The sequence below is a fragment of the Corythoichthys intestinalis genome, chromosome 8, assembly GCF_030265065.1.
Source record: "Corythoichthys intestinalis isolate RoL2023-P3 chromosome 8, ASM3026506v1, whole genome shotgun sequence".
NCBI classification, from domain to species: domain Eukaryota; kingdom Metazoa; phylum Chordata; class Actinopteri; order Syngnathiformes; family Syngnathidae; genus Corythoichthys; species Corythoichthys intestinalis.
The window spans coordinates 10,486,145-10,502,737 of NC_080402.1; the positions used below are offsets into that span (position 1 = coordinate 10,486,145).

A 16,593-nucleotide genomic window follows, 5' to 3' on the forward strand; every position below is an offset into this window, starting at 1 on the left:
AACTTTTTGGCCACAATGCAAAACGATATGTTTGGCGTAAAAGCAACACAGCTCATCACCCTGAACACAACATCCCCACTGTCAAACATGGTGGTGGCAGCATCATGGTTTGGGCCTGCTTTTCTTCAGCAGGGACAGGGAAGATGGTTAAAATTGACGGGAAGATGGATGCAGCCAAATACAGGAACATTCTGGAAGAAAACCTGTTGGTATCTGCACAAGACCTGAGACTGGGATGGAGATTTATCTTCCAACAGGACAATGATCCAAAACATAAAGCCAAATCTACAATGGAATGGTTAAAAAATAAACGTATCCAGGTGTTAGAATGGCCAAGTCCAAGTCCAGACCTGAATCCAATCGAGAATCTGTGGAAAGAGCTGAAGACTGCTGTTCACAAACACTCTCCATCCAACCTCACTGAGCTCGAGCTGTTTTGCAAGGAAGAATGGGCAAGAATGTCAGTCTCTCGATGTGCAAAACTGATAGAAACATACCCCAAGCGACTTGCAGCTGTAATTGGAGCAAAAGGTGGTGCTACAAAGTAGGCCTGAACGATATATCGTTTAAACATCGCCATCGCGATGTGCGCATGTGCAATAGTCCCATCGCAAGGACGTGCGATAGTTTTTTAATTTCATTTTTTTTAATCCACAAACGTTTGTTTTGAGGAAGGAGAGGGGAAAAAAAGCGCACAGTTTCTCTTTCTCTCCAGCAAGTCATCGGCTCCTCCCCCTCCCCCTGCAACAGCGGAGTGGAGGGAGGAGGGGCCGAACAGCAGAGCGGAGGGAGGAGGGCCCGTTCTCAAAGTGAAAGCAAGCAATCAACACGTTGGAGGAGCAAGGAAGACTGTATCCAAAAGGAGTTTTGGAAGTATTTTGGCAAGAACAAGACTATAAGGGACAAAAAACAGCCCTGTCGACAGTGCCTCGCCATGGTTGCCTCAACAAGAAGTAATCTGTCAAACATGTGGGACCATTTAAAACGCAGGTATCTATGCATTCCTGCTACGAGCTCCCCATCAGAGGCTTTTTAGCACAGGTGGGAACATTGTTAAATGCCAACGTTCTTGTCTCAAGCCTGCTATAGTGGATAAACTAATAGTCTTGGCCAAAAACCTATGAGACCCAGTTGAGAATTGCTGAGCAAGGAAGGTGGACGATATGCAGACAAATACATAACACAGCTGAAGGAATGTCTTTTCTTCTTTTAATGTGACAGCTATCAGGAAGGCAGGAAATTTGGGAGTTAAAATGGTTCTGTTATTCATCACAGTTATTTGCAGTTATTCAGTTCAATTATTTACAAGTTCAATTGAGTTTGTTTCTTTTATATTTAAATTTATTGTAAACCGTATTTTTCAAATAACTATATATAGTGCAGCTGCACATAAAGTTTTGATACTTAATATTTTTGTTGAAATATTTTTACAACTTTGTTGCCGTTTTGCAGTTTTATATTGTTATATTTTGTGTAAACAACTCAGGGGACTAATGCACTTGCACTTTTATTAGTCAGATTTAATATTTAAGTTCAAATATGTTGACAACTTTGTTGTTTAACTGAGGTTTTTATGTATTGTTATAGTTTGTGAACTCTTTTGTCATATTTAATATTTTTGTTCAAATATGTTGACAACTTTGTTGTTTTACTGAGGTTTTTATTTATTGTTATAGTTTGTGAACAACTCTTTTATTTGTCATATTTAATATTTTTGTTCAAATATGTTGACAACTTTGTTGTTATTTTACAGAAGTTTTTATTTATTGTTATATTTTGTCAAAAACTTAGGGGACTAATGCACCTGCTCTTTTATTTATCATTTAATGTATTTGCTGCTGTTGAAGTGTAAAATATTGTATTCAATAAATGATCTATTTTGTGCAGACATGACTTCCTGGATACCATCATACAGAAATCTTCATCATTCACAAATTAAACGGTATTATATGAATACACTGTGGTCACGGTGTGTTATGTAAAGTATTTCCAAACAGCTATTCAAGTCATTTAGTGAAAATTTCTTTAAAAAAGATAGATCTTTTTTTTTTTTTAATATCGCAATATAATATCGCAATATATTGCAAACCTAAAAAAAATCGCAACAATAGTTTTTTCCAATATCGTTCAGGCCTACTACAAAGTATTAACGCAAGGGGGCCGAATAATATTGCACACCCCACTTTTCAGTTTTTTATTTGTTAAAAAAGTTTAAATTATCCAATCAATTTTGTTCCACTTCACGATTGTGTCCTACTTGTTGTTGATTCTTGACAAAAAATTAAAATTTTATATCTTTATGTTTGAAGCCTGAAATGTGGCGAAAGGTTGCAAGGTTCAAGGGGGCCGAATACTTTTGCAAGGCACTGTAAATCTCCAATAAATGCACAAGTTTACATTGAAATTTTAGACAGCTTTCTTTTCCCTTCAATTGAAAATATGTTTGTGATTTTCCAAGATGACACTGCATCATGCCTTAGAGCTAAAACTGTTAAAGCATTCCTTGGAGAAAGACTAATCCAGTCAATGTCATGGCCTGCAAGTAGCCCAGATCACAACACTATTGATAACCTGTGGTGGAAAATGAAAAAAATGGTCCACAGCAAGGCTCTGACCTGCATGGATGATCTGGCAACTGCAATTAAAGAGAGTTGGCACCAAATTGATGAATAATACTCATCAAGTCCATGCCTCAGAGACTGCAAGCTGTCATAAAAGCCAGAGGTGGTGCTACTAAATATTAGACATGTGTTTTGATTGTTATTTGTTTATTTCTCATGAGTCAATATTTTTTTCCTCAGAATGGAGTGATTCCATATATATTTCCCTGCACTTGCTCTATAAAAGTAACATTTACTGACCACCACAATGTTTTTTAGTCATTTTTTTAGTGTTTCTGAATGTTTAAGAGTTGCACTTTTGAACTAATTCAATATTTTTCTCAAGCTTTTTATCCGAGTTTGTTCTACATGATAAAATGTCTGAGTGAGTGCTCGTCTGAGACTGGTGATTGCATACTTTTTGCTCGGTGTTGTATTATGGTGGAAGATTTTGATAAATTTTTTGGTTCCTTTTTTTTATTATTATTTTTTTTTAACATTGACACTTTTTTAAAACGATATCTCGATTCTTGGCAGGAGCATATCGATAACCTTTTGGGATACAAAGTATCACGATATATCACCATTTCGATATTTTGTCACACCCCTGGTCTGTATTTCTTTCACCGGCACTAATTAATCTTTGAGGAGGGTGACAAGAACCTTGCCACACCAAAAAAAAAAAACTACAAATGTACTGACTGCTTTACGGCATTCTTGCCACACCAAAAAAAAAAACTACAAATGTACTGACTGCTTTATGGCATACATCACTTCCCCTTTTTCCCATTCATTATAAAGACGGAAGTTGATGCGAACGCTTTCGCGCCAATTCTGCAAAGATGGCAGAGCAACAAGAGGGACAAAAAGTTTTGTCTGAGGAAGAAAAAAAAGGGAGGCTACCAGGATATCCAGAATAAACATTGGCCCGGCTTTCACTCGCTGGCGTGACGCCCCCCTCCCCCCAACCGAACTCGTCAGCACAGAATAGTTCGGGTGGGGGGGTTAGCCACACTAAGCCACACGGTTCCTAACTGCCATGTGTTATTGTTTAGCCACAACTGGATTCATTACCTTATTACTATTCATCCATCACACAGTCGCTGGAAACAGAAATGTTGTTTAATCCATTTGCAGGCGACCGGGAGATTGATTTTTGATGGATTGATGATTTTACGACATTGTGCGGGTGTGCGCTAGTCCTCAAAACACTACCGCTTTTGTCCACCAGCGTCGCTAAAATCGACCAAAACTGAAAAGTTACCAATTGTTGCTTCACCAAACTTGCTTGTTTTATAACCAAAAACTTTTTGTCATTATTAAATTGAAAAAAATCTCACATGTAAATTAATAATAAGATATACTTTCTGTAGAAGACTTGTTGCTTGCCATTTAAAGTTCTTTTCCTGCTGAATCTACAAGGTGAAGTGGTATTCTGGCTACCCGAAGGGGAGGGCATTGTGTGCTTGCCAATATTTTGATCTAGTTGCAGTACCATTTTTGGCCATCAATCCTACATTGTCCACCTTTAGGAATTACATTAACTTATTCACTCCCAGCCATTTTCACCGGAGCAAGGCCCTTCGCTCCCGGCCGTTTTACTGGATTTTGACTGATTTTGCTAAGGCCCACAGAAAATTCTGTTCTATTGATATATAAACATGAAACCCACCAAAAGAAAGATTAAACTCTCTTCTTTTAGCAGGAAAAAAGTAAGTTCATATCTTTTTCCATTCTTTAGAAATCAGCATTAAAAAATAGCTTAGTTTGAGCAATTTTCTAATTTCTGATGAAAAAACAGAGAAATTGAGCTTATTGTGAAAGCATACATTTCAAACATAACTTTGACTTTAACACAGCTATTTTTTGCTTTTGTTACATCCCAAACATCTGAATAATGTTTTCCTTTTACAAAATAATATAAACAACAAGACAAATAGAGGTTTTGATAGAAAAGTAACAATTTATTTACACATAACTAACTGAGATGACGCTGTTGTGGCCGCGACAGCCGGGTTAACTTTTCACTCATTGCCGCCTGTCTCATAAAGATGGATTTTTTTGAGTCTCTGTGGGGTCTGCTCGGCGTGCAGCACCGACTCAACGACATCGTCCGCTGCACTGGTGGTCCCAGTCGTTCTGCTCGGTCGTTCAACGCCTCGCATCCCGGGCGTCCTCTCGGTTGTTCTGCTCGGTCGTCCGCCGCCTGGCATCCTTCCGCCGGCGTGTGGCCCGGCCGTTCGTTGCCGTTGAAACGGGTTACGGGTCTTACCAAATGCGCTACTGCCCTCCAGTAGCCAGTTTTATTGCTTTAAAATGGATTTTCAGCTTTGTGCTTTGGATCTCAGTTGAATCAGAACCCAGAGATGTCTCTTATGAAAAAAAAAACGTAAAAGACGCATAATTACGTCTTTGGGACACTGAAACAATTAAAAATAGAACATATTTACATGTTTTTGGGAGAAAAGGAGAAACACTTTTGGGAAGAAAAATGCTCATTTGGTTGCCATTCATTCACAGGGTGTATGTAGCCATATGCACGGATATTTATGTAAAATTAAGAATCTCAGTTGAACCGGACTTTAATGTTTTTAGCGCGTAGGAGGAATTTCAAGTACCCGGAGAAAACCCACGCGAGTATACGCAGAGCGCCATAAGTAAACATTTAATTAGAAGTTGATAATGCTTCCCATTTTCATGAAAGACTGATTTGCCCCTTGGGTGTAGCTCAAGCCTCAAGGCTGGGTTTCTATGGTAACATGTATTTATGCATGTCTCCATAGGAAAGTGGCATTGAAGCGGCCTTCTCGGATCATCCTTGCCCGGAGTGGTCGATCCCGTGGGACAGCTTACCGGAAGCCATCAACCCCACTGAAGGTGCGAAAGAGTTGTTGATACACGTAGCCACAATAGACTCATTAACTGCCATTGACCAGTCAGTTAAAAACACAGGTGCTTGGTCATGACACACCTCTAAGAAACAGTCTGCTTCTTGCAGCCAAATTGAGAACGTTGAATCCTGTACAAAAGCATTTGTTGCTCTCCGTACATGCCACACACTGCATCACCATGCGTTTGCACCCACTTGTTCCTGTTAATCTCTTTCAATATCAGTAGCCCTGTTAACATCTCCCTGTGCAGTATTACAGTGTTTAGCACCGTGTAATTAAACTGGAGACAAAAAGCAGCCAATTTACCCTGAACCTTGTGTGTGGCTTCACTAATCCACACACGCCTACGCATGCAGCACAAATGCAGCAATATTTCCTATAATACACCTGGACAACGACTCTAACACAAGCAGGTCCTTCAACCGTCGTCTCATTCATTTATTTGTTTCACGAGGGTCATAAACTATGAATATATTTTTCGTCTGTGTTGCTAGATTACAAACAATAACTTTGGAAGGAGAAGTGCTGACTTACCGCTTTAAATGAGTGTTTACATCCACAATCAATGGGTTTTATAGTCACAGCCCCAAAGGGTGACAAACCTTACATTGTGCTCACGCCGTGTGATTGGAAATACTGCAATGTGCAATACCTCAAGTTGAGTGTCTGCATTTAAGCCTAGCATTGGTAAGATCTGTAGATGATAGTATAAAAAAATCACATCTTACTAAAAAAAAAAGTACGATCATAATATGATCATTTTTCATTTTGATTACAATATGCCACAATATAGTCTTTTTTTTTTTTTTTTTTTTTTTTAAATAATCTGATTAGAAATGATCATGACAATAAACCTGCCATTAATGTGAAACATACTAACTGGTGCTGCAACGTAAAAGTATCCAATAAAACCAGAAGCGGCACAGTCGCATACACATTTTTGCACAAACGTAAAGCTATGCAATTATCTACTAGTACTTGTGAGTGGCTTTAACTTTTAAGATTACAGTATGTCAAGATAGCATGAGATTTACACTTCTAGCTCTGTTTTGTTGAACACTGTTATTTCTAATTGTTTTGAATATGTCACTCACCACACAGGTTGGGTGATAAAATGTTCGTGCTGAAAGTGGTGCTGGAATTCCCAGCATGCCATGTGTGACCTTTTTCTAAAAATAAATTTTTCAGACTATAAATCACAGTTTTTTTTCATAGTTTGGCTGGGGGTGTGATTTATACTCTGGAGGGATTTATGTTTGAAATTATGAAAGGGTATCACGGATAGAAAGACATGTAGGTTTTAAAAGATAAATGTTGGTACGAGTTATAATAATTTGATCTTAAAACCCCTCTTAATGTTTTCGTTTTCATTAAATTTGAAAAATAAATAAATAAATAAATAATTCGCCATTGTTGTTGACGTCGCAGAAGGTGACGTTACATGGGCTCTGTTTTCCGAAATTTCCAGGTTCGTAATGAGTCGGCAACCAGCACACTCAATAGACGATGTTTATTGATTAGAAAATGCAGAATAAATGAGATTTATTGATTATAATCCCACAAGAGCAAGCAAACAAGTATCAAAAACAGGCATAACAAATGGCAACGAAATGGCAAGTTTGTCAATCCCAGAATCCCCGACCAGGTGTTCCTTAGCAATGAAAATAGCTTACCGTGACAAATGAGCGGGAGCCAACGCTCCGGTAAGGCGGCGAAGGAACAAAGCCAGGCGATCCTGTCCGTGACACCACTAATGTTTTCCGAAATTTCCAGGTTCGCGGTGAGTCAGCAACCAGCACACTTTTGCTCAATAGACGATGTTTATTGATTAGAAAATGCAGGCTCCCTGCCGTACTTCTGCAGTGTCACTCTAACTATCTAAGGTAGTGATTTAAATAAACCAAAATGTCAAGTTTAAAATTCATTAGAAATCAAGCCAACAAGTGTGTTTTGTCCCTCAACTGATGCCTTAGTTTCCTGTTTTACTGTGGGTTCATTGTACCTTATGTTCATTTGAGTGTTGTCTTCACAACGTACAAGACTCCTGATAATGGCTCCCAGCATCATAGTTTGTATATTGTGACTAAATATTGCTATCCAGTGTATTTGTTGAGCTAAGCGAGTTGCTAAAATGTTTAGAGTTTTACCAAAGTCTGAGTAAGTTTTATATGTCTTTTGCATATCTTGATTGTGAATGCCAGAATAAGGCCTCAATAATACAGATTGAAGCGCTCTCATCACTAGAACTTGACACATAAACGCTACTCGACTCATCCCCTTTTCTGTCCTTCACATTAATGTTCCACTCGGGTTCAAACTGGAAGGAAGGGCAGAACTGAGGACATGTTAATGTAGTTAAAGAGTGACACGGTGGAAGTCCAGCAGCGTGTTCATGTGACGTCAGCGTTCTGCGACATCAACAACAATGGCGACCTGCTAGTTAAAATAATTTACTTATACTGCATATGTAAATTAATAATAAAACGAAAACATTTGGAGGGGTTTTAATATCAAATTATCATAACTCGTACTAACATTTATTTTTTCAGAACTACATGTCTTCCTTTCCGTGGTACCCTATAATACATTATTATTAGGCCTGTCAAACAATTAACATTTTTAATCGAGTTAATTACAGCTTAAGAATGAATTAATCGTAATTAATCGCAACTCAAACCATCTATAAAATATGCCATATTGTTCTGTAAATTGTTGTTGGAATTGAAAGATAAGACACAAGACGGATATATACATTCAACATACGGTACATAAGTACTGTATTTGTTGATTATAACAATAAATCAACAAGATGGCATTAACATTATTAACATTCTCTTAAAGCGATCCATGGATAGAAAGACTTGTAGTTCTTAAAAGATAAATGTTAGTACAAGTTATAGACATTTTATATTAAAACACCTCTTAATGTTTTCGTTTTATTAAAATTTGTAAAATGTTCAGTACAAAAATAAACCAGCAGCTCGCCATTGTTGATGTCAGTAATTACACCTTGCTCATTCCCCAAACCCATAAAATCATTTTGATCCAAGCGCCAGCAGAGGGCGCCAAACACCAAAAAACAAGTAACAAGCGGACATTACACTGCTGTCATTTTAATCTATTTGAGCGGGGCATGTGCGTTAATTGCGTCAAATATTTTAATTAATATTTTTTGAATAATTAAAAAAAAATAACTTTCCGCCCGTTAACGCGATAATTTTGACAGCCCTAATTATTATATAATTTCACATTATTTTCACACTATACAGCAAGAGTGCGTCTAGGCATGTGCCGGTTACCGGTTTCACGGTTTACCGTGGTGTGAAAACGTCGCGGTTTCAAAACCACTAAAATTTTCCGTCAGACCGTAGGACGGTATTCGCTATTTTTCTTGTGTCAAAAATGCAGCCAGAAGCGGCTTGGCGCAGCAGCGCTCACCCCCCCCGTTTGTTGCTGTGTGTGAGAGTGACGCTATCGGCTACACAGCCAGCTAACCCAAAAACAATTACTACAAACATGAGGCGTACTGTTCTTCAATTTATTGAGCTCTCAAATCTTGGTAAGTTTAATATACAAAATGAATACATTTAAAATGTTGTACAATTAGATTTTTCCATGTGAGTAAGCTTCCACAGATTAGCACCATGGAAAAAGTTCGCCAAAAACAAAACACATTTTCCTTTCAAATTCAATATACATACTAAGTAAAAGCTTACAAAGATGAATGTTAGCCTAGGCTCAGCTGGGAGAGCAACTTCGTTGAGTGTTACAGCCGCAGAGTGAGAAAACAAGCTTGATTCGCTTGAATGAAGGGGAAAAAGTTATAGCATCAAAGATCGCTAATTGCAAACGATGATCTTGCCCTAAGCACAAATCCACGTTCACTGGATCAAGGTGAGGTCTCACTCCCAATGTGTTTTTATAAAAAAAATTTTTTTTTTAAGATGAAATCTTTCCACAACAATATTGACATTTTAACTAACTTATACATTTTTACCTAACTTATGAATTCCTTATGTTCTTTTTAACACAAAGGCATGACATCATGTAGACTAGAGTTGACACAGTGGCTGAAAATGGCGAAACTTCACTTAAGCTTTTCCACCCTAAAAAAAAAGTCATGCAGTATAAATTTTTAAAAATTTTATTCAGAAGTGTTTTTACTTTATAGAAATTATTTTGTTCTTGCTGTAATCTTGTGCAACTTGAGCTGTGACTGTGAGTATAGTGTATAAGTTATATTTATTTAAATTTTATTTCAAATATTTTTTATTGATAATTTATTTATTTTAACAATATATTCATGTTCCAATTTGCAACTATGGTCTGAAAAAAAAAATCCTGTTCAATGGAAAAAAGTTGTTGTTTTTTTTTTTAACCCATACAGCTCAAAATTTTTGGGAGCTATAATTGCAATACCGTGATACCGTGAAACCGCGGTATTTTTGCTCACGGTTATCGTACCGTCAAAATCTCATACCGGCACATGCCTAAGTGCGTCTGGAGGGCTGTGTTTCAACATTGGCGGTAACTTATAAAAACAAATAATAACTCTTAATAGCTATGTTTTGTTAAGATAGTTACGTTACGATACCATTCTCGGTTTGTTGTTTATGTGTCATGTAACATTAGCAGAGGTGGGTAGAGTAGCCAAAAATTTTACTCAAGTAAGAGTAGCGTTACGTATAAGAATATTACTTAAGTAAAAGTAGTCTTCCAAAAAATGTACGCAACTACAAGTAAAAAAGCATTCAGTGAAAAGAATACTCATTTAATGAATAACATTGTACCGGCTTATTTTATTATTATTTTTTTTTTTTATCTCAGCACAAACGTATCTATATGAACTGTTGTTATAATGATACTGTACAAAAATCCATTACATAACAACATTAAGCCAAAGAAATACAAAAAAATGTTGAATTCTAGCGAGAGAGAAAAAAAAAAAAAAGAAATGAAGCATTATTTGTCCAAACAGCATGAGTGCGCTCTAGTGGAGAAAATAGTTACCAGTTTGAATAGTGAATGCTGTAATTCCTTCATAGTTACTATTATGAAATTAAAAGGATCATATCTCCGGTTTTCCGTGGTCAATCGGTGCCAAATAAAAACTGGGAGAGAGGTTAAAATCCACGCTTTCGAGTGTTCATGTTGGAGTCAGTGCTCTTTGTCAAATATTTCATTTTTTTGTGCTTTAAAGATGCCACGTTATTGAACAGACTCGTGATCATAAAACGGCATTCTTATGTCTGATTGGTGTTATGGCGTCATATGATTATTCTTGCGACGTCTCATTGGTAAAATTAGTAGTGCTACTCTTGTGCTGGCAAAAAAAACCCCTAATATGTAGAATAAAGAGGAAAAATGTAACAACTCTTGTGTTGCCCAAAGTACCGGAGTAAAGGCCGAGTTATACTTCCGCGTCAGACCTGCGCCGTCAAGGAAGACCCGATTTACGCCCCTGTGCTGTAGCCTGACGTGTGCCTATTAAATTTTGAAACCCTAACGTCACGTCAACTCATATGACATGGCGGAAATGGACTGTGATTGGTCCACTCAGGCTGTTGTTTCCGGTTCAGCGTGAAATCACCGCCATTGTACATTAGAATCAAACATCATTTTTCTACACGCAAAAATGGACCTAGCCGACAGGAGTATCATCGAAGAGCAAGTCTCGTAAAGACATCATAAAGATTACCAAATGGCTAGGTCAGCGATTGAAGAAAAAAATGGAAGAACCACCGGGACGTGTGTGTTCGGAATCGAGTGGCCACACGGACAGTGACCTAGTCAGCCCAAAACTGCCAGCTTTTTATCACTTTATGTCGTATTTTTGGTTGGTGCACTTCATCATTTATTGTGTACATATGTTTGCTGTCAGTCTGTGACTTATTTACATGTCACACTTCAATTATCTGAAGAATAAAGCACAGGTTTGGTGCCAAAAGAGTTGTTTTGATGTTTAATTTTCAACAACAGACAGTTCACACACGATACATCATCACTGATTGAGAGTGCCTCGGTGCTTTTATGATAACGTTAACATCAAGGCTTCCAATGCAGTTTGGGAAGTTCCATAGATGCCAGAAATCTGCCATGGCTTCCCACTGTCTGGTTGTAGAACACGGCAAACAAATCGGGCTGGAGGGCTTTGCAGACCTCGGACAAAACGCTGGACGCAGTGCTCGACGTCAGTTTGAAGCTAGCAGCCACAGCTAGCTAGTTTCCACCCGAAGCTAGAACTCTCTATGCAGCATCAAATGTCGCCTCGAAACCGTCTTCTGCATCGCCTGTGCCTCAACATTTGTTGGATCAACATTTATTCAATGTTGATGAGCTGAAGATCTACATTCAAGCGTTCCATCTTGCATTGTTTATTTTTTCTCCGTTAAACTAGACAAGAGGAAGTCAACAAGCATGCCCCAAAACCGTACAAACATAACGCCACACCCCTCTAGTGGCTTGGCGGCGAATTACAGAGCAACACGTCATCTGGCCGGAGAACCATCGAATGTCGAATGACGCCGTAGTCGCTGCGTTGTCACAGCAACGCGGGAGCATAACTCAGGCTTAAGAGTTGCGTTTTTTCTTCACAAGTCTACTCAAGTAAAAGTAAAGAGTATGGCTGAGTAAAACTACTCTTAAAAATACATTTTTCGCAAAAATTTACTCAAGTAAATGTAACTGAGTACATGTAACTCATTACTACCTACCTCTGAACGTCAGCATACTGTATACCCTTATTAAGCCTGTTGGTCTGTATTCAATTTTTATTTTAAATTGCCTTTCAAGATGACATGTCTGTTTTTGATGTTGGATTTTTAAAAAAAAATTCTTGCAAAAATGCGACTTCTCCTGTGTGACTTATGTTTTTTTTCCTCTTCGTTGCACATTTTTTGTCTGTTGCGACTTATACTGTGGTGTGACTTATTGCATACCTGTTAAGTTGTAGAAATTGCAAATAGGGAGATTTCTGTTTGCCAACCCCGATGACGCGCGCGCGCGACAATCGCTAAGACAAAATGCAACCATTTTTTTTCAAGTTCATTTTGGTCACAACACTTGTGTAAAAATTAACTACACTGTCAAAGAACCTCTTTTTGGTGGCATCAGAGATAGTCTTCAACTTGCTCCATGTATTGTCTGGCATCATGTGATACTGCTATGTTGCCTGTGTCATGCCAGTTCTCCTTGTTCCTGTAATCAACATCTAGGATATCCTCAGCTTTCCTGATCACATCCATTTGCACAAATTTGGACATCAGCTTCCTCAGCAGCCTCTTCATCTCATCAACCATCACTCCAATTAGGGTTTCGTCAGACTAAATCAGCAAGATTAAAAACATTAATTACATCATTTAGAAAATTAATCATATTTGTTTTTAAAAGTATCTTTGTCATGGCAGTTTTTTAATTGAATTGTAACCTAGAATTGAAACTTTTTTTTTTTTTTTCAGCACAGTAATAATGATATAATGTAATAAAGTGTATAGTATACACTTTAGCTTTAGCATAATAGCGAATCTAAATGATTAAACTTCAAGTAAGTAACGATATGCTTTCTCACTTAAATTCATATATTGTGGGGGTAGGACCGCAGTGGTTTAATATTCCATGATGTTTGATCCACGAAAACACAGAGTAAAGCAGCGACTTCTTCCTCATCGTTCTCCCATCATTAGCGCTAATGCTATTAGCATTAGGCTAGTTAGCTATCGCTGGCAGGTAAGACTTACGGCAATTACGTTGACGAACGTCGTTTTTCCCGAATACTGGAGGCCGACCAGGGTCAGCTCCATCTCTTCCTTCCAAAATAAAGACTTGAACCAGTCTAAAAGCCGGTTTATTAGTGCCAGCATCTTGGGAAGTCGGTGGTGCTACACCTCTTCCCTCCCTGTCAGATGATTGGTTGGGCTTTTCCAGCTCTGAAGGGGAGTGATGGCTGGGAAGTCGGAGACGGCCAGGCTATTCGTTGTTGGTCACTTTCCGAATCGGGCCGAATGGTATCGTTACAAAACGGTGACAAACAAAAACGTAAAAAAAAAAAAAAAAAAATTGACATTTTTGGAAAATCGGGAGATTTGGCTTTCTAATCGTGAGGCATGAGCATTGGGGTCAAAATCGGGAGTCTCCCGACCAAATCGTGAAACTTAACAGGTCTGTTATTGTCTGAAAATAGAGTAAATAAATAAATTAAAAATCTTAATAGTTAGGTGTTTTTGTTGCTTTTGATACTGGCTAATTATTTCCCAATGTTTGGAAGTAGTCGCTGTGTGTTCACCTCAGAATTTATAATATGTTAATATTGATTAACTTTTTTTTTAATTTATGCACCGTTTGAGTTGTGTGGTGATTTATGACACCTCTCGGTGTCATTGCTCATAGTGGTAACAGCTTTTCAGTACAGCCGAGTGAGCATAACAAAGCCTATGCCTAATAAATGGCAATGTTATCAAGAAATGAGGACGATATAAGGTTTAGTATCATTTTTCCATGTATATACACCATCATATTGCCAAGCACTATTTTGAATGTGAGTGCACTTAGAGTTTTGGTCTAACTAATGTGTTTCTGATATTTATTGATGCTGCTCTATCTTTTGGAAGAAACTCCAGAATAAACAAGCTGAACAAGCTTTTAATGCTCACTCTTCTAATCCTCTTCCCTTTTGCAATATAAAGTCTCAATTAGGGCTGCAGCTATCGAATAATTTAGTAATCGAGTAATCGACTGAAAATTCTATCGATTAATCGAGTAATCGGATAAAACAAATATATTTTTAGGTGAAGAGCAATTATACATATACATGAGAAAACAAGACATTTCATCTAATCTTGAATCATTTTCAGTCAATGAATGTCTTTATTTTCGATGTATATTGTTGAAAACAGCCAACAATTGCATCTCAGATGTAACTAGAATTAAAAAAAAAAAAAAAAAAAAAGACTAATTCACTGCTTTCACTCAAAAAAACTTTTAGATCTTATTAATATATATATATATATATATCTTACCTAAAAATGTCGTTACGCTTGATAACACACATCACTTAAAAGTTAGGATTTTTTCCCCACGTGTTTCAATTGAATTTCTCTTTGTCTCAAGCCATTTTTAAGTTCTAGTTAAGTTTTAAGTTAGTCTAAACTGTAAGTCCTGATAGGATTTTGAGTTTTTGCTGTGTTCAAAATAAATGTATGATACAGGCTGTATTGGAGCACATTAGGGACCAGTGCTACTTGGTGTTTTATCCAGCAATGACTACTGAGCTAAAATTGATAGTTAGCATGATTAAGTTTTTATTTTACACCCTCATCACCCCACAATGCTATGTTATGTTAAAGCCTGTATGTAAGACACGTTAGCCACGCATCGACAGTGGTCATAATTAATAGAAACCTAGCCCTCCGCAGGGCTAACGTTACGTGAGCTAGTAGCTACAGTATTGTTAATCTTATTTATTAGCGCTTAGCGCTCTTTATTAGCGCTTAGCGCTGTACTGCTTTAAGATGGCGGCTGTTTACAAACGCTGCCCAGACGCGGCAGAGTCTGTCATTTCGCATCTAGTTCAACATACATGTGATCTCTATGAGACGCACCAGACGCTACCTGCTGTTACCAATGTAGCATTGTGCGGGCTAGTATTTAGCAACGTCGGCGTCGTTTGTGGCGGCTGTCGGCTGCGGTAAGTTTTTTGTTTTTTTTCCCCTTCTGCCTCTCCGAACGTGACAGCGCGTTGTCCTGCATTAAAAGTAGTCCTAGCAAAACGTGATGCTTAGAGCTGTCAAAATAAACGATTACTCGAGGTGAATAAAATTACTCGGATCAGTTTTTAAACTCGAGTTACTCGAGTTGCTCGAGTACTCGTTTCAGCTCTAGTCTCAATGCAATCTTTTCAAAACATGTTGGTTTAAAAATCCAAATGTTATGACTTAATGGACATTTGTGTTAGTTTTGTAGGTTTTATTGTACAGTCTCACATAAAAAAAACTTGTTTCACGAATCTGCAGCACTCCATATAAATGCATCCATAGCTGCAGTCCATTCATAGATATCCTTGAAAATTATCATAGTGTACATGGTCTTTGCCTTTAGGAAGTTCAATGAAATCACTTTTGTTTTGTCTGAAGCGCAGATATTCTGAAAAAATACATACAGTTCACAAAACAGGGTGTGGGAAAAATTCATCTTTAGGTCTTTCACTGGTAAAGCACTTTTGTACCTTCAAGTTACTCAAACTTTAACTGGAGTATCAGTTTTAATTAGGGCTAGACTATTTTAAGATCTAGATCATAGACCCGCCCTATAAAGAAAAATACCCCCAAAAAGTGTCAATCTTGATGATCAACTGTGACATATTTAATCGAACAAATATGGTAGAGATGCAAATTGAATGTATTTTAGCAGAATGCTAACCGCCCTTCAAAAGGATTCCAATGTTTATAGTTTTAAGCAGTTTATTTGATTCCAGTTGAGTTAAACTGAAACACTAAACAAACATAACAAAGAAAATAACTCGTAATGTCTATTGAAATGCAAAATCCCTTTTGTTTTTCGAACACCTACTAACTTAATGCTCATGTGCAATGGAAGATGGCGTTTGCACTACAGAAATTAGCTCAATTGTCCCTATTTCAGGCATGAAAATCTCTCACCTTTCGGCGAAAGTCGCTGTTTTGAAGTAAAAAAGAGTGACCTACGTGAATTGTGTAGATCCGTGGAGAACATTTCTAAGGGGGGGGGGGGGGGGGGACCGGTGGGGATGATTTGGGATGATGGGGAAAGCAGCACAAAGCCAAAAAAAACTCACCGGAGTGGCCAAAACATTTACTTATTTCAATGACACAAAAAAGGGTACTGTTGTGTCCTGCCTCTTCAATGCCAAGCTTGGCTGCACGTCGGCCGTGAATGAATACCTTAAGCGCCTAAAATAAATGCCAGAAGTGATCATGAGGAGTTTGAAATTTCTACATGTCACTCCAAGAGTCACAGCTAAGGTAGATAAACAGAAGCATTTAATAAAGCCAAGCATTTTTCTACTACAGTACTTTATTCTTGTTCAAAAATGATTTGGTTGGACAGTTATGTTTAAAACTGATAATAAT

The 16,593-nt window shown here is 37.7% G+C and overlaps 1 protein-coding gene across 4 annotated transcripts in view; it reads left to right on the top strand.

The window, feature by feature from the left end:
• Positions 1-16,593, top strand: part of gstcd (glutathione S-transferase, C-terminal domain containing) — a 132,938-nt gene that overhangs the window by 37,405 nt on the left and 78,940 nt on the right. For all 4 annotated transcript variants that reach the window (XM_057842650.1, XM_057842649.1, XM_057842648.1 and 1 more), the window contains one exon: positions 5,384-5,477. In XM_057842650.1, coding sequence (XP_057698633.1) covers positions 5,384-5,477 — 94 coding nt within the window. The remainder of the gene's footprint in view (positions 1-5,383; positions 5,478-16,593) is intronic.